At 42.0% G+C, this 21,155-nt stretch overlaps 1 protein-coding gene across 2 annotated transcripts in view; it reads left to right on the forward strand.

The window, feature by feature from the left end:
- Positions 1-1,232: 1,232 nt before the first annotated feature.
- LOC106584319 (tyrosine-protein kinase ABL2) overlaps positions 1,233-21,155 on the forward strand; it is a 42,466-nt gene continuing 22,543 nt past the window's right edge. Inside the window, exon 1 of one of the 2 annotated variants that reach the window (XM_014169444.2) lies at positions 1,233-1,979. In XM_014169444.2, coding sequence (XP_014024919.1) covers positions 1,778-1,979 — 202 coding nt within the window. In that variant the 5' untranslated portion in view covers positions 1,233-1,777. The remainder of the gene's footprint in view (positions 1,980-21,155) is intronic. The other variant, XM_045706021.1, reaches the window with a different exon arrangement.

Here is a 21,155-nt window from a genome sequence, read left to right on the forward strand (position 1 = left end):
TAGAATAAGGCTGTAACGTAAAAAAAAAAATGAAAAGGTCAAGGTGTACAAATCAGCTGTTTATTTTTCTCTCAGGCATTTAAGATTTTGGAGATTTAAATGTGTAATCTCATCCCGCAGATGGCGCTGAAATGTAAAATGTCAGAATTCCCACACTGACAATACATTGTTAATTGATAATCCCAAATGATCCATAATTTTCCATTTTACTCAGTAGATAAGTAATTATCTAAACGGAACCGCTTACAATTGTGTGTTATCTGAGGAAAATGTACATTGATATTTATCCTATCGAGAGATTTTATTGCAAGGCTACTTCAGCCTGGCTGTGTTTCAATTGGGGGACATTTCTGTGCTGTTTACTACAAATTACTATTTGTTTTACTATTTCAGTGTTTTTTTTTTAATTTATTTGAGACAACAGCTCACTTGCAACCTTTGAGCGTCTCGATGTCTTCTGATCATTTAGAACATTACTTTTTGTTTTACTCCAGAGTGATACTTTTGTTCAGATATCTATATTTTTTTTAACAGAGATTGACATTCCTCTATTTTTCTTGAGATCAATTTATGGAGTTATGGTGTTTAAAACATTTCTGTGAAAATGAGTGTTTTGAGATATGCTTGATGTAATTACCATTACAGTGCATTAGGTATTGTTTGTCAGGTGGTGCCCGCTTCAAAACTAAGCTATGAATCTTTGAGAAAGTCTATTGTTGGTCTTTGTCACAAAATCCTGGGTTAGAATTGTGACTTTTGTATTTCAAAGCACAGTTTTGGTTTTTGATGTAGGCCAACCTTCCATATAGAATATTGTACATTTCACAATGTTAAGACAATTGGAATGGATTTTGGCAAATGCTTCTTGTCACAGTTTTTTGTTAATTTAAACTGTATTCAGTTCAATCACAGTCGTGATCAATGTCCATGAAATCACATCAGTGTACAGAATAGACCGTGCAGGCATGAAGCGTAAACTGTGTCATGTCAGGGGTGATGGCATAAACACAGTATGAATGTTTTCTGTCACTGCAAAAATAAAATGTTTTTTTTTAATGGGATAAATAGCCATAACACAAATAACAGATCAATGTTATGACAATATTTCAATGCTTTATGTTAAACGTTGAACAATATACATGTCGTTTTTCCAGAGGTCTTATGTCACACATACAAGTTATGAACAATGCAATCATGGTGGGTGCCATGGTAATAGTTGGTCCAGGGAATGTCATTCTCCTATAGGGTGGAGGGTCAATGATGTATATAATCATTGGTTGGTCCTCGGGATGTCCGTCATCTAGTGGCTCTGAGGTCCTAGTAACGTTGGGGACTTGTAATGGATCAATGTGATCTGGGGAGTGTGGTGAAATCCTCTTCCTAAATAGTAAACTCTATTCTGCGGTAAAGATGGCGGCTGCAGAAGGGGCGCGCAGTGGCCGGAGCACGGCGAAACAACCCTGAAGGGTCCATATTTCGTAGAAACTCGGACGTGGGGGACTGAACATTCCTGCCTCGAGATCCCACGGACCGTTGGCAGAGAGTTTTCAGTGAGTTTTGCTTTATTGTTTGAGGCAAGGTGGGTGGGTTTCACCGATACTAGCTATCGAGCTAACGTTAGCGAGATAAGCTAGCTTGCTAGCTAGGACGTCGGGTGGAGAAAAGGGTGTCGAGGAAGACTATTCGGAACAGGCCGCTCCACAATTGGGGGATGTGAACCAGGAGTGTGCAGGGTTGGCTAGCTTCGTCCCGGACATCTTTACACCGAACTGCGGGGATGGGACAACAGGTAGGCCGCGTCGGTGAGGGGGCTTCAACAGGACTCCAACCGCCACCACCGCAACAACACCCGGGCAAGGGGAACAGGGGAAGTACAGGGAGGAGACCCCGGGAAGTCAGCAGTACCGGAACGGCACCAGGCAGGGTTGCTGCCGTTAACGTGCCGGACCCAGCAATTAATATATTCACCAAGCATTCAGGTAGGAAAAGACACATAGTATTATAAAATTGTTTATTTTGTCAATTGGTATGTCAAGTAATAACGGTAGCTAGTTAGTCAAACTGATTTATTTAGCGGGTGTTTGCTAGCTAGTTAGCTAACGTGCTAACTAGTTTACTGCTAGTCAAGTCGGTGCCCGACTACGACGTCCGTAGCGGAAATACAAGAACTTGCTATCATCAGTGACAGCTCTAGTTGTACCGTTAGTCAGTTTATGTTTGCTAGTTCTCTTGATTTCTAGGTAAGTGTAGCTCGTCAGTGCTACTACGAACGTGGATTGTGTTTCGTTTTTCTGAGACAACAGAGAGGGATGGGGGGGAAACGTTTCAGGACTGCACAGCTGCAAGGAACAAAAAGGACCGTTCACGTCTATGGCGACCTGGACTCCGAGTCCGAGATGCTTGTTAAACGATGATCTCTGCCACCCGGGATGCAGTGGCAATTCCACTCCCTTAACTCACTATGGCAGCCACAACAATACCACATTTCAGCCTGGAGTGATTTGCAAGTATGGTCTTTTAAAACATAGCCCACTCAACAGAAAATTGTTGTGCAAAGTCACTTTGAATTATGTTTGTGTAACAAACTATAATCCAACATATTCCTTGAGGATAGTGCTTTCATAGATTTTAATTAAGGTACTAAAATACTCACTGTGCTCAACCTTGTGATGTAGTAGTAGTGGCACACTCACATTGGTGTTCTAGGGGGGGTAAATTGGATAGATATACAGTACCAGTCAAAAGTTTGGACATACTCATTCTAGAGTTTATCTTAATTTTTTACTATTTTCTACATTGTAGAATAATAGTGAAGGCATCAAAACGATGAAATAACACATGGAATCATGTAGTATCCAAAAAAGTGTTAAAAAAATAAAATTATATTTTAGATTCTTCAAAGTAGCCACCATTTGCCTTAATGACAGCTTTGCACACTCTTGGCATTCTCTAAACCAGCTTCACCTGGAATGCTTTTCCAACTGTCTTGAAGGAGTTACCACATATGCTGAGCACTTGTTGGCTGCTTTTCCTTCACTCTGCAGTCCAACTCATCCCAAACCATCTCAATTGGGTTGAGGTCGGGTGATTGTGGAGGCCAGGTCATCTGATGCAGCACTCAGTCACTCTCCTTGGTCAAATAGCCCTTACACAGCCTGAAGGTGTGTTGAGTCATTGTCCTGTTGAAAAACAAATGATAATCCCACTAAGCGCAAACCAGATGGGATGGCGCATCGCTTTGCAGCAATTCGACCATGAAGGCCAGATTCACGCAGTCTCCTCTGAACAGTTGATTTTGAGATGTGTCTGTTACTTGAACTCTGAAGTATTTATTTGGGCAGGGGTAACAGGCACACCTGTTAACTGAAATGCATTCCAGGTGACTACCTCATGAAGCTGGTTGAGAGAATGCCAAGAGTGAGCAAAGCTGTCATCAAGGCAAAGGGTGGCTACTTTGAAGATTCTCAAATATAAAATATATTTTGATTTGTGTAATACTTTTTTGGTGACTACATGATTCCATGTGTTATTTCATAGTTTGATTTCTTCACTATTATTCTACAATGTAGAAAATAGTAAAAACAAAACCCTTGAATGAGTAGGTGTCCAAACCTTTGACTGGTACTGTACGTACAGTCATTATGCCACTATCTAGGCCTGCAATGTGTCAATGGCACTCAGGAGTTAGTCAAGGCTATCAGTAAGGATCTTCCTATGTTGAAACTATTATTACATTTAGTCAGCGAAGTCCTGCTTTGAGCTACTGTAGAAGTAATTGCCATTGTGTGTATGTTATCGAGTTCTGTAAGACCATTTAGGGATGCATTGTTACAGAAGTTGAGAATGTTATTCTGTGTCTGACGAAGACACTGTATATCCGTCCACAATTGCAACAACTATCCAGTCTCTACTGCTTCCGTTGAGCTTTGCTTTACCCAAGGGAAGGTCAGTCAGTCTTGCATGGAATCAGATGTGATGGGAATGGCGAGAGTGTAAGGCTCGTCCAGTAGTTGTTTTTTCAGCTCTCTGCACAGGGGCAAAGCGAGACCTGTCACATCTCCACAATGAACCTCTTCAGCTGGAAACGCAAACCTGCAAAGTGCACACTGTCTGTACTTTCAAATGTCCAAGTGTCCTTTTTATAACTGGATACATAGCCAAGTGTTGAAAGGCTATTACCTTGTAAACCCTCACAATATAATGGAAGTATGAAAGCATTTGTCTGTGCGACTCTCTCCTTGACCGAGCAGGAGCAATTCTAATTTAAGCCTAGGCTATATGATGCAGTTCTATCCTAGCAGTGCCGCTGTTGGTTAAAATAAATGTGTTGTGAAACCATTGGGCCATGGGAGTAAAGTCAGCAATGTCTGTCGAACATGGTTTTGTCTATTCATAGGATTTGATCCCTTCACATCTGGCTGAGTTATGTCACCATGGCTGATTCTAAGGAAGTTTATTATTTTGCAACAAAGCCCATTTCCTCCTTTTCTTTAGTCCGTACGATGATTTTCCGGTTCTTCCTGGGTAATTCCACGGTGATGCTTAGACTCCAGATTTTTTTTAAACTTTAAAATGTAAGACAAACTGTCTTTCTGTGCTGTCATTCTGTTAGCAGTCTTTGCATCGCCACTGTTCTTCTAGTAAATTACCACAGAAAATTTTACAAACACATTAAGTACTCCTTGTGCATAGAGTTGTAAAGTTGGTTTAACTTTGCATTAATTCTGCATCATTGTGGAATTGCCCTCCTCCTTTTAGCTGTTTTGGGGTTGTTAGTGTTGAACAGTTAATCCTTTGTATGGTTTGTCAGTTGTAAAAGGCCTAGGCCAATTGTGTCCCCAAATGAAAGTACAATGACATCATGTTGCGTTTGATACCGTGGCTACTTGAGATGGATGCCTCACTCTGTGACCCTTTTGAGGTTTGTGTGTAGTACATGTATTTTTGCCTGAAGGAAGTGATTCACTGTGGGGACGGACACAAGTTCTTCTGAATCAATGGCCTCTGCATCTCCCTTTCCCCCACAGGCAAGTTGACTCAGCTTGTCCCTGTTGGCCCACAATGCCATTTTGGTATTTCTTTATTATTTATTCATTGTCTCCGGCCCTTACAATAAGTTTTTCTGCAGCGTTATGAAAACCAAAGCCTACGTTGCAATTTGAAGCTGGAAGGTAATGGTATCTTTGTGATACGCAATATGAAGCCCAAGAAGGCTTGCATTCCCTCTAACCACATGACTTTAGAGTGCTCACTCAGCGTAATGCTCTTCTGATCAAGTGAACTTTTATGGCGCATGTGTGGAATATGGCCTCTTATTTGGCTTTGATTTGGGCTCTCGCTTGTTTGCAGAATTCACAGAAGTGATTTGGCTATCAAGCCCATAAACCGCTCAGCAGGTTCAGGTCGAGAGCAGGTTTCATATACTTGATTAGGAAATGGGCCACATGTACAGAGCATTTGGGAAGTATTCAGACCTCTTGACTTTTTCCGCATTTTGTTACTTTCCAGCCTTATTCTAAAATGGATTCAGTTGTTTTTTACCCCCTCATCAATCTACACACAATACCGCATAATGACAAAGCGAAAACAGGTTTTTAGAATTTTATTTTCATAAGTATTCAGACCCTTTGCTATGAGACTTGAAATTGATCTCAGGTGCATCCTGTTTCCATTGATCATGCTACAACTTGATTGGAGTCCACCTGTGGTAAATTCAATTGATTGGACATGATTTGGAAAGGCACACACCTGTCTATGTAAGGTCCCACAGTTGTCAGAGCAAAAACCACTACCATGGGGTCGAAGGAATTGCCTGTAGAGCTCTGAGACAGGATTGTGTTGAGGCACAGATCTTGGGAATGGTACCAAAACATTTCTGCAGCATTGAAGATCCCCAAGAACAGTGGCCTCCATCATTCTTAAATGGAGTTTGGAACCACCAAGACTGGCCGCCCAGCCAAACTGAGCAATCGGGGGAGAAGGGCCTTGGTCAGGTAGGTGACCAAGAACCCAATGGTCACTCTGACAGAGCTTCAGAGTTCCTCTGTGGAGATGGGAGAACCTTCCAGAAGGGCAACCATCTCTGCAGCACTCCACCAATCAGGCCTTTATGGTAGAGTGGCCAGACTGAAGCCACTTCTCAGTAAAAAGCACATGACAGCCCGCTTGGAGTTTGCCAAAGGGCACCTAAAGGACTCTCAGACCATGAGAAACAAGATTCTGTGGTCTGATGAAACCAAGATTGAACTCTTTTTGGCCTGAATGCCAAGCGTCACTTCTGGATGAAACCTGGCACCATCCCTACTGTGAAGCATGGTGGTGGCAGCCGCATGCTGTGGGGATGTTTTTCAGCGGCAGGGACCCGGAGACTAGTCAGGATCGAGGGAAGATGAACAGAGCAAAGTACAGAGATCCTTGACGAAAACCTTCTCCAGAGCGCTCAGGACCTCAGACTGGGGGCGAAGGGTCACCTTCCTACAGGACAGCGACCCTAGGCACACAGCCAAGACAATGCAGGAGTGGCTTCGGGACAAGTCTCTGAATGTCCTTGAGTGGCCTAGCCAGAGCCCGGACTTGAACCCGATCGAACATCTCTGGAGAGACCTGAAAATAGCTGTGCAGCGATGCTCCCCATCCAACCTGACAGAGCTTGAGAGGATCTGCAGAGAATGGGAGAAACTCCCCAAATACAGGTGTGCCAAGCTTGCAGCATCATACCCAAGAAGACTCGATGCTGTAATGGCTGCCAGAGGTGCTTCAACAAAGTACTGTGTAAAGGGTCTGAATAGTTGTGTAAATGTTGTATTTTAGTTTTTTTTAATTATACAGTTGCGAATTCCAAAAACCTGTTTTTGCTTTGTCATTACCAGGTATTGTGTGAAGATTGGGTGGAGGGGGGGACAATTTAATCCGTTTGAAAATAAAGCTGTAATGTAACAAAATGTGGCGAAAGCCAAGTGGTCTGAACACTTTGCGAATGCACTGTATTTAACATCTGCCCATGACCCCTGATACATTTAAGCTGATTTGCATTAGGGATCAATTTGGATTAGTCAAATCCACTTTTCTATATCTGCAAAGGCCCCAACAACCAAAATAAGTCACACAGTACTGAAAATAGAGTTTTGGAGGTGGCTGTGAGATTTTAACTAATTTAAACCTGATGTAATAATGTATCTTGTTGACTTTCAGTTTAATGCATTCAGTTGTACAACGAACTAGGTATCCCCCTTTCCCTTTTACCTTTATTTAACTAGGCAAGTCAGCTAAGAATAAATTCTTATTTTCAATGATGGCCAAGGAACAGTGGGTTAACTGCCTTGTTCAGGGGCAGAACGACAGATTTGTACCTTGTCAGCTCGGGGATTCGATCTTGCAACCTTTCGGTTACTAGTCCAACGCTCTAACCACTAGGCTACCTGCCACCCCCTTTATCTGGGTGACTGGGTCCTCTGCCCTACCTTGCATGTCACCCAGAGTTGCATCCTTCAGCCACTAGAAGGAGCTCAGTCTCATAATTTTCAGTCCTATAGATGCAGGGCAGTTGTTAATTTGCATGTTTAAGAGGGTGTGTATGCTTTTCCGTTCAATAAAGCATATTGATTATGGCAGTGGGGTGTGTGTATATATTCTGGGATGGTTGCTTCATGAATTATTCATCCTTCCTCTCTCCATGTGCCTGACTGGTGAAAGCATGAGGCTGGAGACTAAAGGCAGCATTTTAATCCTGGTTATTTTTGACTGCATTAACAATGCCCAGACCCTGTCCTTCCCAGTATGTCTCATTCTGCTCTCATTAAACACAGGATTAAGCAAAGGAAAGGAAGTGATTTGAGTCGACTCATTGCTGCTGTTGCAGATGCTGACGAAACCTCCCACGTGCGCTCTGACACTCACACACCCACCGGTATATCATGTTACTGAGTTTGTTTACACTACAGAATGGCAAGTTATTTACTGTCTCTTCACTCTCTTGTGAAACTTAGTATAGGTTCAGATATAACATGCTGTACAGGGTGGGAAATTAACTTTTTGTTTCATTAGCCACTGTAACAGGTAGATACAAAAATCTACCAGCCACAATATGTTTTTGGCATTATTACACCAGAAATCACAAGTAACTGATGAGTATGCCTTGTAATATTTCTAAAACAAAAAAGGTATTACTAGTAAGAAGTAATTTAGTATATTGCTCAATGCTTTCATTTTTGTCACCGAAGTATTAACCATGTTAAAATAAATAATTTGAAACAAAAGTGGAACATTTCTACAACTTGAACGTCAATAATCAACAATGTTCCTGTCCTGCCACAAAATGCTGAGTAATACGGCTTATTTATTATTATTAGTTCAGGACTCTTAACGCTGACATTTTTTACAAGGAGTACATCAATTATTTAGTAGCACACATACATTTAAGAGCACAATTCAATTATTTGAGTCTTGTAATGATAAGAAATTACAGTAAATTACTAATGTTTTTGGACTGTTCTATGCTCAGTCAAGCATAATTTACCCCCAAATATGAGTCATTAGGTGAAACAAAAATTTTCAGCTGCCCCTTTAAGAGGTGGGCCATTACTGTAGTAATAGAACTCCTTGTCTGTCAGAGATGATCATCTCTGTCTGCGCTACCGGCAGACAGTTGCAGTAAACTCTTAACTAATAATGAAAAACAACCTAGCATGTGAACACAACTATGTAACAAGCCAAGAAACATGAGGACAAAGTTGCACTTTAGTAGCCTTTCTGGTCAACTCAACCAACTTCTACATTTTGGCCTTTGGATAGTTTTTTTTGAGTCGGGGCCGCTGCTTATAACTTACTACAAGTTAAGTATAACAAAAAATAAATGTAATGTGTCAAATTATATCCAGCTCAGGGCTCCAGCTATGCATTTGGTTTGCTAATTTGTTAGCTACGTGGCTAGATGTCAAGATCAAGCTTCTTGGTTACGGCAGAGACATTCAATCCCCTCCTGAATCAAGATCACTTTTGCCTAAATTGTTTTGTGTGTTAAAAAAACGCTTGGACGGTATGAAAATCTGGATACCGCCCAACCTTATCGCCAATGCCAAATCTACCCGCATTTGGTTTTTGGCAAGTATTAATTTCCCACCCTGATGCTATATGAATGTTATGAGGGTACTGTTGGTTTTCCATGGGGGGGGACTGGTCTATTGGACTGCTGTTTTAGTGTTGATTGGGTTTCAGGACTTGGCCTGTGTTGTGGCTGACTGCTCTATCAGTGCTTATCCAGAGATCCAGGCACATGACTTGGACCCTTCTACCTCAGCAACTCTTTCCACCGTCACACTCATCCGCGATGGTTCTCTCTGTGCCCAAAGCTCAGCTCAAATACTTCATCTTCATTCCCTCTCTACTCGTCTGCTTTATCTTTCTCTCTCTCATTCTCTCTCTTTGTATCATCTTAGTGGAGTTGAAATTGAGCACTGCTTTGGCCTGGTGTAATCCTCTCCGTCTTCCCTCTTCTTCCCCTCCGGTTTAATCACACACCAGAGTCAGCATTAATCTGGCACTTCGTGGCGCTGCCAGGGTCATCTCTATGCTCTCTTGTGTTGAGCAGCAGGGGTGAGACCAAGGAGCTCAGCCACAGAGAAGGCCCATTTATCTCTCAATGGACTGGGATCATTTGCCCCATTCAAAGAGAATATTGCGAGTCACAGAGTGGCTAACTCAGATGTTATCAAAAGCCTTTTTCATACTGTGCCTTGTCCTTGTGCTGGGCAGATTGGGTGGCCAAGCCCTGCACATGGAAGCAATGGGAATGTAATCTCAGCAAGCTCTGTGTACCATCACACAGGAACATGAGACCCACTGAAGTCGGTGTAATCCTCTTCAGCCAGGCCTGAATCCTCATGGTCATTCCAGCAGTCGCTCAGTTAAAGGCTGCCTGTCCTCTCTCCTACAGTTGGAGTTATGGGATTCATTCTAGTTAGGCTACGCTACACTAACTGTGGCTAATAGAAGACCAGCGGCTGCTGTACAATTTCCGTAATATCATGCGGTCTATTGAAATTAGATGTTATATTCTCTGCCGCAGGTACCGCTTGTTCCTGTCAGGCTAATCTGTCTGGACTGTGATGCAATATCTGTATACCATTTTTCTTTCTAACTGATGTAATCATCTCTAGGCTTGCATCTCTACACCACACAGAATGCTCTCTCTGGTCTCTCCAGAACAGTGCCATGGTGAAAACCTCACCACACTGTTGTGTCAACCTCATTCAACACTTTTACTTGGAGATAAACCCCTTATCTCAACACAGACATGTTTTTGCAAATGCGTGTAGATAATGAAGTATGGCCAACTGTTGTCTGGGAAGCTCTTAAAGCATATATTAGAGATTTGTATCATGTCTTACTCTTCACATAAGAAAAAGACCCATGATGAATTAGAAATACTAGAACAGAAAATCCACAATTTAGAAAGAAAACACAGTTTAGATATAAAGAAATGCAAACACGCTTCAACAGTTGAACACTGAAGCTTGAATACTACCAATAAACACCCGATCTACAGCGATTGCAACCATGAAATCCAAGCAACAATATATTGAGCAAGGTGAAAGTGTAGGCGCTTGCTTGGCAAAGTAAGAGGAAGAAGAACTTACCCTCCATAGCATTCAAACCCCAGATAGTAGCATAACAATGGAGCATTATGAAATCAACTCAGTCTTTGATACAGTGTTTGATAACATGTTTTTAATCTGAAAACAAAAGTTCAAGGAGGATATAGACAATTTCCTTAAAGGGATACTTCGGGATTTTGGCAATGAGGCCCGTTATCTACTTCCCCAGAGGAAGATGAATTTGTGGATACCATTTTTATGATTCTGTGTCTAGTATGAAGGAAGTTAGAGGGAGTTTCACTGCTAGCGTTAGGCCAATGCCTCGAAGTATATGGGCATCTGCTAGCATACTAGACATAAATAATGGTATCCACAACTTTATCTGACTCTGGGGAAGTAGATAAAGGGCCTCATTGCCAAAATCCTGAAGTATCCCTTTAAGGCCATTTTATAATTAACCAGAGAAAATGAATATGGATGTAAACATTACCCCGGGTGAATTGTTGGAGGCCATCAATCTACAAAATGGGAAACCTCTTTTTTTAATTATGGATTCCTAGTGGAATTTTATAGACACTTTCGTCACAAATTGCTGGCCTATATTATTATTTATGCTCACAACGGCTTTAAAGCAAGATGAACTTCCCCATCCAGTATGGAAGGATCCCCATGATTATGGGTTGATACTGAAAGAAGCTGCTACGCCAAAGAAGTTGATTGCCAAGTTATATAAAGGGTTGATTTGAAACTCTACCTGATGGTTCAGAACCCTGTAAGGAAAAAATGGGGAACGGATCTAAAGGAAGAAATTGAGGAGAAACGTTCAGACCTGCTCCTACAACCTGTATGTTATGCACCCAGAAATGTCACATCTGTTGGTGATTCAAAAAGCACGAAGGAACCCTATTACAGTGCATTCGGAAAGTATTCAGACCCCTTTTTCCACATTTTGTTACATTACAGCCTTATTCTAAAATGGATTCCGTTTTTTTTCCCCTCATCAATCTACACACAATACCCCATAATGACAAAGCAAAGAAACATTTGTATTTATTTAAAATGTGATTTCTTTTTTAAAATTGGTATTCAGACCCTTTACTCAGTACTTTGTTGCACCAGCTTTTGCAGTGATTACAGCCTTAAATCTTCTTGGGTATGATGCTACAAGCTTGGCACACCTGTATTTGGGGAGTTTAATACATTTTTCTCTGTTGATCCTCTCAAGCTCTGTCAGGTTGGATGGGGAGCGTTGCTCTATTTTCAGGTCTCTCCAGAGATGTTGGATCGGGTTCAAGTCCGTGCTCTGGCTGGGCCACTCAAGGACATTCAGAGATGTGTCCCGAAGCAACTTCTGTTTGTCTTGGCTGTGTGCTTAGTGTTGTTGTCCTGTTGGAAGGTGAACCTTTGCCCCAGTCTGACGTCCTGAGCACTCTGGAGCAGGTTTTCATTGAAGATCTCTCTGTACTTTGCTCTGTTCATCTTTGCCTCAATCCTGACTAGTCTCCCAGTCCCTGCCGCTGAAAAACATCCCCACAGCATGACGCTGCCACCACCATGCTTCACCGTAGGGATGGTGCCAGATTTCCTCCAGATGTGACGCTTGGCGTTCAGGTTTCATCTTGGTTTCATCAGACCACAATCTTGTTTCTCATGGTCTGAGACCATAACGTTAGCTGGCTGGATCTCTAGCGGACATTATTCGTTTCCCAGAGCTGTTTGCGTTTCTAGTTAGAGCCTAAGTTAGCTAGCTAACATTGGACCTGGTTGGTTAGCTCCCAGCACTGTGGTCATTGTTGGCACTTTGTAAATTGTTATTTAACTAGCGAACGGTAGTTGGCTGGCTCGTTAGCTAACGTTACGTGATGTGTGTACAACACCCGTTGAATGAATATGGCTGGTGTCAGTAAACATCTCCAAAAAATATAATTTTCTCTCTATTTGATATATGACTTGGCCTATTAAGACACTCAGTTTAATGCATGCTAGGTTTCTCCTGCCACGCTATTTCAGGATCAAACAGTGAAGGAATGAAACGGACTTCTAGGTTAAGTTGATTTTGAATAACCCAAAAACATGGGAGTCCTAAGGTAATAATGAGAGAGCGATAGAAAAAATAAAGCAAGATATAAAAATCGAATGAGAAATTTGAACAAGCCTTACAGATGAGCAAAACATTATAAGACAAAAATTATGCATGCATACGAGGGCCGTAAAAAAATCCCTCACCATTGCGAACCAAACAACCAAAGGCCTGATCTTAATTACGGAAATATCATAAAAGCATTAAGACAAGTTATGAGGAGTATTTTCCAAATTATTCTAATAGTGTTCAATGTCCTTAAGTTGCAGCTTTAAAATGGGAATAATTATGAAAGTCCAAGCCTATGCTATACAGATATTCTAGGCCACAAGAAGTGAAATTGAGCAAACAATACCAAGGTGGAAAAATCAAATGAGTCAGAACAGAACTTGGGCTACAACAGCTGAGCTTATCGACTAAATTATGCATAGTTGGCCTAGGCCTGTTAACATTTTATTCTAGCTATGTACAACCTACCTAAAACGCATATAGTAGCCTAATAAGAAGGGAGGATGAGGCAAAGATGTTATCCAGTTCTGAGGACAGCTGAGTTGCTCTGCATTCCATGATTTACAATCTATCACAAGATGCACAGCCAGCAAGGCTCGCTTTAGCACACAGATAGGCCTTTTACATACACTTACAGTGAGGGGGAAAAAGTATTTGATCCCCTGCTGATTTTGTACGTTTGCCCACTGACAAAGAAAGGATCAGTCTATAATTTTAATGGTAGGTTTATTTGAACTGTGAGAGACAGAATAACGACAAAAATATGTCAAATGTTATAAATTGATTTGCATTTTAATGAGGGAAATAAGTATTTGACCCCCTCTCAATCAGAAAGATTTCTGGCTCCCAGGTGTGTTTTAAACGGGTAACGAGCTGAGATTAGGAGCACACTCTTAAAGTGAGTGCTCCTAACCGCAGCTTGTTACCTGTAAAAAAGACACCTGTCCACAGAAGCAATCAATCAATCAGATTCCAAACTCTCCACCATGGCCAAGACCAAAGAGCTCTCCAAGGATGTCGGGGACAAGATTGTAGACCTACACAAGGCTAGAATGGGCTACAAGACCATCGCCAAGCAGCTTGGTTAGAAGGTGACAACATTTGGTGTGATTATTCGCAAATGGAAGAAACACAAAAGAACTGTCAATATCCCTCGGCCTGGGGCTCCATGCAAGATCTCACCTCGTGGAGTTGCAATGATCATGAGAACGGTGAGGAATCAGCCCAGAACTACACGGGAGGATCTTGTCAATGATCTCAAGGCAGCTGGGACCATAGTGACCAAGAAAACAATTGGTAACACACTACGCCGTGAATGACTGAAATCCTGCAGCGCCCGCAAGGTCCCCCTGCTCAAGAATACATCCCCGTCTGAAGTTCGCCAATGAACATCTGAAGGATTCAGAGGACAACTGGGTGAAAGTGCTGTGGTCAGATGAGACCAAAATGGAGCTCTTTGACATCAACTCAACTCGCCATGTTTGGAGGAGGAGGAATGCTGCCTATGACCCCAAGAACACCATCTCAACCGTCAAACATGGAGGTGTTTGACGGTTTGGGGTTGTTTTTCTGCTAAGGGGACAGGACAACTTCACCGCATCAAAGGGACGATGGACAGGGCCATGTACCGTCAAATCTTGGGTGAGAACCTCCTTCCCTCAGCCAGGGCATTGAAAATGGGTCATGGATGGGTATTCCAGCATGACAATGACCCAAAACACACGGCCAAGGCAACAAAGGAGTGGCTCAAGAAGAAGCACATTAAGGTCCTGGAGTGGCCTAGCCAGTCTCCAGACCTTAATCCCATAGAAAATCTGTGGAGGGAGCTGAAGGTTCAAGTTGCCAAACGTCAGCCTCGAAACCTTAATGACTTGGAGAAGATCTGCAAAGAGGAGTGGGACAAAATCCCTCCTGAGATGTGTGCAAACCTGGTGGCCAACTACAAGAAACGTCTGACCTCTGTGATTGCCAACAAGGGTTTTGCCACCAAGTACTAAGTCATGTTTTGCAGAGGGGTCAAATACTTATTTCCCTCATTAAAATGCAAATCATTTTATAACATTTTGACGTGCGTTTTTCTGGATTTTTTGTTGTAGTTCTGTCTCACTGTTCAAATAAACCTAATATTAAAATTATAGACTGATCATTTCTTTGTAAGTGGGCAAACGTACAAAATCAGCAGGGGATCAAATACTTTTTCCCCCCACTGTAGGTTGGAGTCATTAAAACTCGTTTTTAAACCACTCCACACATTTCATGTTAACAAACTATAGTTTTGGCAAGTCGGTTAGGACATCTACTTTTTGCATAACACAAGTAATTTTTCCAACAATTGTTTAGACAGGTTGTTTCACTTTGAATTCGGTGTATCACAATTCCAGTGGGTCAGAAGTTTACATACATTAAGTTGACTAGGCCTTTAAACAGCTTGGAAAATTCCAGAAAATGATGTCATGGCTTTACAAGCTTCTGATAGGCTAATTGACATCATTTAAGTCAATTGGAGGTGTATATGTGGATGTATTTCAAGGCCTACCTTCAAACTCAGTGCCTCTTTGCTTGACATCATGGGGAAATCAAAATAAATCAGCCAAGACCACAAAAAATGGTAGACCTCCAAGTCTGGTTCATCCTTGGGAGCAATTTCCAAAAGCCTGAAGGTACCACGTGAACTATTGTTTGTACAGATGAACAAGTATCAACACCATGGGACCACGCAGCCGTCATACCTCTCAGGAAGGAGACGTGTTCTATCTCCTAGAGATGAGCGTACTTTGGTGCGAAAAGTGCAAATCAATCCCAGAACAACAGCATAGGACCTTGTGAAGATACCCGAGGAAATGTTGTACCGGTTTTCTATATCCACAGTAAAACGAGTCCTATATTGACATAACCTGAATGGACGCTCAGCAAGGAAGAAGCCACTGCTCTAAAACTGCCATAAAAAAGCCGGACTATGGTTTGCAACTATACATGATGACGAATATTGTACTTTTTGGAGAAATGTCCTCTGGTCTGATGAAACAAAAATAGAACTGTTTGGCCATAATGACCATCGTGATGTTTGTAGGAAAAAGAGGGAGGCTTGCAAGCCGAAGAACACCATCCCAACCGTGAAGCACGGGGGTGGCAGCATCATGTTGTGGGGGTGCTTTGCTGCAGGAGGGACTGGTGCACTTCACAAAATAGATGGCATCATGAGGCAGGAAAATTGTGGATATATTGAAGCAACATCTCAAGACATCAGTCAGGAAGTTAAAGTTTGGTTGCAAATGGGTCTTCCAAATGGACAATGACCCCAAGCATACTTCCAAAGTTGTGGTAAAATGGCTTAAGGACAACAAAGTCAAGGTATTGGAGTGGCCATCAGAAAGCCCTGACCTCAGTCCTATAGACCATTTTTGGGCAGAACTGAAAGTGTGTGCAAGCAAGGAGGCCTACAAACCTGACTCAGTTACACCAGCTCTGTCAGGAGGAATGTGCCAAAATTCACCCACCTTATTGTGGGAAGCTTGTGGAAGGCTATCTGTAACGTTTGACCCAAGTTAAACAATTAAAAGGCAATGCTAGCAAATACTAGTTGAGTGTCTGTAAACTTCTGACCCGCTGGGAATGTGATGAAAGAAATAAAAGCTGAAATTAATCATTTTCTCTACTATTATTCTGACATTTCACATTCTTAAAATAAAGTGGTGATCTAACTGTCTAACTGACCTTAGACAGGGAATTTTTACTAGGATTAAATGTCAGGAATTGGGAAAACTGAGTTTAAATGTATTTGGCTAAGGTGCATGTAAACTTCCGACTTCAACTGTATATCTGTTTCGTGCCACAGCTCCACCAGAGTGAAATAGGTTATTCGATAACATTTTGCTCCATCAAATATATTTAGTCAATGTCTTGATTCCTCTCTTCTCTCCCATAGCTTGTTTTTTTTTGTGTGTGTTGTGGGGTGCTGTGATCCAGGAAAAAACATACTGGGATAGTTTCTCAGGAACAATGATCCTCCCCCTGCAGTAATGCTGTTGAATGTTGGTTATACAGGAAGAAGATCCGAAATATAGGGCCTTTATAAAATCAGATTTTTTTTGGCCTGATTCCATTTAGTTTTTTCCCAAATTCCATTTTCTCTTTTGTTTTTTCCAGATTTCTGTTTTTCAAACAATTTTCAGGTTTTCATTCTCAATCACATACAGCACACAGAAACACCACGCAATTGGATATTCTATATAAGTCCAAAACGATGCTTAAACCACTTTTGACCCAGCACCACACCAGAGTCACCTTATGAAGGTCCTGTTGAGCAGCTGATTTTCTAATGTGGTGTGTTTGTGCAGGGCTGGAGCAAAAGCCTGCACACCCAGTTGCTCTCCTGGACTCTCCTGGAGGATGGTTGGCCACCCTGCAACATTAGTTACAACCAAGTACATTTTATGTCTTCATAAAATAATTCCCTCATTCAATGACCCAGGGATCATATGGCGAAGGTGGGCGAGGTAGGTAACTAAGATGTTTAAGGTTAAAATGTTCAAGGGAGATCTTGACAGCATTGGAGTTGTAACTGACAGTTAATCTGTAAGTCTATGTCGTTGTTTTTTTGTTTGAATTGTTTACGTGTTCGCTATGCGGAGGAAATGATAAGACAGGTTGAACTACGTGGCTAATAACTGTTGTAACGGGGATCATTATCGTAGCAACACATCTTTGGGGGTGAAGGCTTTCCCGCGCGATGTTAGCTAAGTTTTCATGTTACCGGGTGTAGTTCGTAAAGGTTGATATGTGTATGTTAGGATGAAGCGTGAATTCATGCCAGGAATAATAAGTGTGAAGTTTGATTTCCTCCCTTCTGTAATAAGTAGCCAATGAGGTATTTTTTTCCTTTATTCGTGTGTTCAATCTGATACTGTTATAGCTCCGGCTAAACTGTTTATGTATGTAATTACTTCAGAGTTATACCAAGCTAATAAGTCACTCATAAGACAAGAAGGTGTAAGAGTGTGCTTAAACTGTATTTTCATTTACTTTATAGTTCTCACGGAAGGTGATAATTCTGACTAAGCTACAGAATAAAGCCGCCAGTTAAAATCAAGGAACGGTTGTGCTCGTGGTTACTGGAGGGAGTTACAGGAGTGACTTGTCAATTAAGCTAAGAATATTTTTGAACTTTGTCAGAATTAAGTGTTCAGTATTGAATAGAGAAGTCCTAGCCAATTTTAACCGTTTGAGACACTTTTACAATCAGCGTATGCACCATTGGTATCATTGACTGCGCACCCAAAACTGCATGTCAGCAGTTAATATGATGGTTGTGGTTATATGAGTGCCGGTGGAAATTAATTTTGGGACATGACAATGATATTTAATACATGCTAAATAACCAGACAAACTCTATGCTCTTTTGAATCTATACTGAACAAAAATATAAAATCAACATGCAGTCATTTCAAAGATTTTACGGAGTTGCAGTTCATAAAAGGAAATCAATCAATTGAAATAAATAAATTAGGCCCTAATCTATGGATTCCACATGACTGGGAATACAGATATGCATCGGTTGGTCACAGATACCTTTAAAAAAATGTAGGGCCGTGGATCAGAAAACCAGTCAGTATCTGGTGTGACCACCAATGGCTGTGCGAAGATATTTGTGGGACCTGGAACACGCTGTCATACACGTCAATCCAGGGCTTCCCAAACATGCTCAATGGGTGACATGTCTGAGAATGCAGGCCAAGGAAGAACAGGGACATTTTCAGGAATTGTGTACAGATCCTTGCGACATGGGGCAGTGCATTATCATGCTGAAACATGAGGTGATGGCGGTGGATGAATGGCATGACAATGGGCCTCAGGATCTCTCCACGGTATCTGTGCGTTCAAGTTGCCATCAATAAAATGCAGTTGTGTTCATTGCCCGTAGCTTATGCCTGCCCATAACATAACCACAACGCCACCAACGGGCACTCTGTTCACAATGTTGACATCAGCAAAACGCTTACCCACTCAACGTGGTTGTGAGACGTGTTCGACCGGCTGCCAAATTCTCTAAAACGATGTTGGTGGTTTGTGGTAGAGAAATTAACATTACATTTTCTGGCAACGGCTCTGGTGGACATTCCTGCAGTCAGCATGCCAATTGCACGTTCCCTAAAAACTTTGGACATCTGTGGCATTGTGTTGTGACAACTGCACATTTTAGAGTGGCATTTTCTTGTCCCCAGCACAAGGTATTCCTGTGTAATTATCTCTCGCTTTCTCGCTCACTACTTGTCTATTTGGACAACTTAAAATCTAATCTGCTTCTCAGACAAATCTTTATTTGCCCCGGGCAAGCGGACAAGCGTTAAAGTCGAGCCCTGACATCAGCAGACCACTTTTGTGGTATGGGAAAAATAGAAAAAATTGGGATTTTGGGTTGTGGTTATCCTTTAATGCAAGTGCGCACCAGAAAGAGACTTTTGTTTGGTTTGCCATGTTTCTATAGCACTTGTGATTGCAGCGTTTGCACAACAAATGGCCACTGGATTGATGTAAATAATCATATCATTCTGCCAGGTAGGCATGTGCTACTTTGTAGTTAACATTTTAATTGAGAAGGTTTTTGGGAAAGCCTTTTCATCTCCACCAGAAGAAGGTTATCATTAGCATCATCGCTAACGGCTACACAAAGTGTAGACATACGCGCGCACCACACACAGAGGGGCATTCCTGTGCCGTTTCAGAAGGTTGAAGGAAAATACAAATCGCCAATGCATTTTGATCATGGCATATGATAACTTGGGCTAATTAATTCTTTTTCTAATAAGTTCAATACATTTTTTAATATTGTTGAATTCCGTTTTAAATGTCGTCTGAATTTTGCGATTCCATTTTACCGCAACACTGATTTTATTGGGCCCTGAGAATATCACCCCATCCGATTGGGCAAGGCCCTCCCCAACCCTATGCTCTCTGTCTGGCTGTCTTAAGCTGGGCCTCTCCTGAGATCTGCTGGATCTTGTCCTTGTGGTGGATGATGCCAATCACCACCACACCCTTCTGCTGCGTCACACAGCCTAGCACAACGCAACTGTAGACTACTGCCAGGCCCAGACACATACTTCAGTTTCTACAAAGTGAGTGGCCCAATGAGCGTCACACATTACATAATAGGGGTGCTCTTCAAGTTTTTGCATTGAACAAAACAAGAGCAGGCACATGCCAAATGTTTTGACTAACTTCATTTTCCACTCTTCATTGTTTGATTTGGACATAAACAACACTAACTTAACATTGTGCAAGATTTAATTTAGGCAATAATAGTCTTGCGTTTTGATTTTGTTTACCTTGGATCAGACTCAAAACATCAATAGGAACATCAGTCAGTCTCGGTATGGAATAATTTTCAGCCTCACTCAACTATCAGGTGCCTCCAAAATGTTTAAAGGAAAGGTGAGGCATAGCAGAAGGCCTTCCTGTAGTCCAGTGTTTCCAAACTCCAGTCATCTGGTATCCCCAACGGCGCACACTTTTCTGTTGTTGTAGCCCCTGCCAAATTAACCTGATGCAACTCATTCATCAGGTGGGCTTGTCCAGGGCTACAACAAAAATGTGTACTTTTGGGGGTACACAAGGACTGGTGTTGGGTAAACACTGCTCTAGTCCACTACAGAGAATTATGTAGATCACCACTTACTGTGTTGTGCGCAAGCCTGGGAGGATGCACTTACTCCACATTAACCAATTAAAGGGCTGTGGTGGGCAGGCGGAGGGCAAGAGGCCCATTATTAAAATGTCTGATTTACAGGCCATTGCCCAGTCTGTAATTTGTGCATGCTTAGTGGAGCATGGCTAGATGAAAGATGCATGGCGTTTCCCAGCACCCTGGCGTCTCATTATTTGCTCACTGACATTTATGGGACCAGGATGTAGATGGGCAGGGGGGTTGAGGGGTCCTGCCAGTAAGGCCTATTAGCGCCACTAAGGCGCTGACTAGACCGTAAGGGCTTTGGTGCTGTCCTCTTCCATTATGGTTTGCACAACCACTACCACCACTATAGCTACTCAGAGCTCTCTGGATCAAACTTCAGCTGTTCATCCTTATCTGCCTGATTTAGGGAAAGTTGTTAATCAATTATGTCAATCTTAAGTCTGTGTTTCCTGAATGTGTAGGCCAAATGAAATAGTTGGGTGATCAGTGTTTAAGGAAAGTTGCATCATTAGCCAGGGCTCGACATTAACGCTTGTCCGCTTGCCCGGGGCAAGTGTTTTTGTTTTGGGGGACAAATAGATTATACATATAAGTTGTCCGAATGGACAAGTAAAGAAGAAAAACACGCAAAAATCACTGTCAAACAATTACAGTTTAGTCATTTTAGCAGTTTAGCATTTTAGCAGTTAGATTACTCCAATCATAATTGGATCAAAGTGTCCTCCTGGTGCAATGGTTTGCTCCCTGTCCTCCCAATCTCTGCTGAGCGCATCAGAGTATAATT

Source organism: Salmo salar, chromosome ssa23, assembly GCF_905237065.1.
Source record: "Salmo salar chromosome ssa23, Ssal_v3.1, whole genome shotgun sequence".
Classification (NCBI taxonomy): Eukaryota; Metazoa; Chordata; class Actinopteri; order Salmoniformes; family Salmonidae; genus Salmo; species Salmo salar.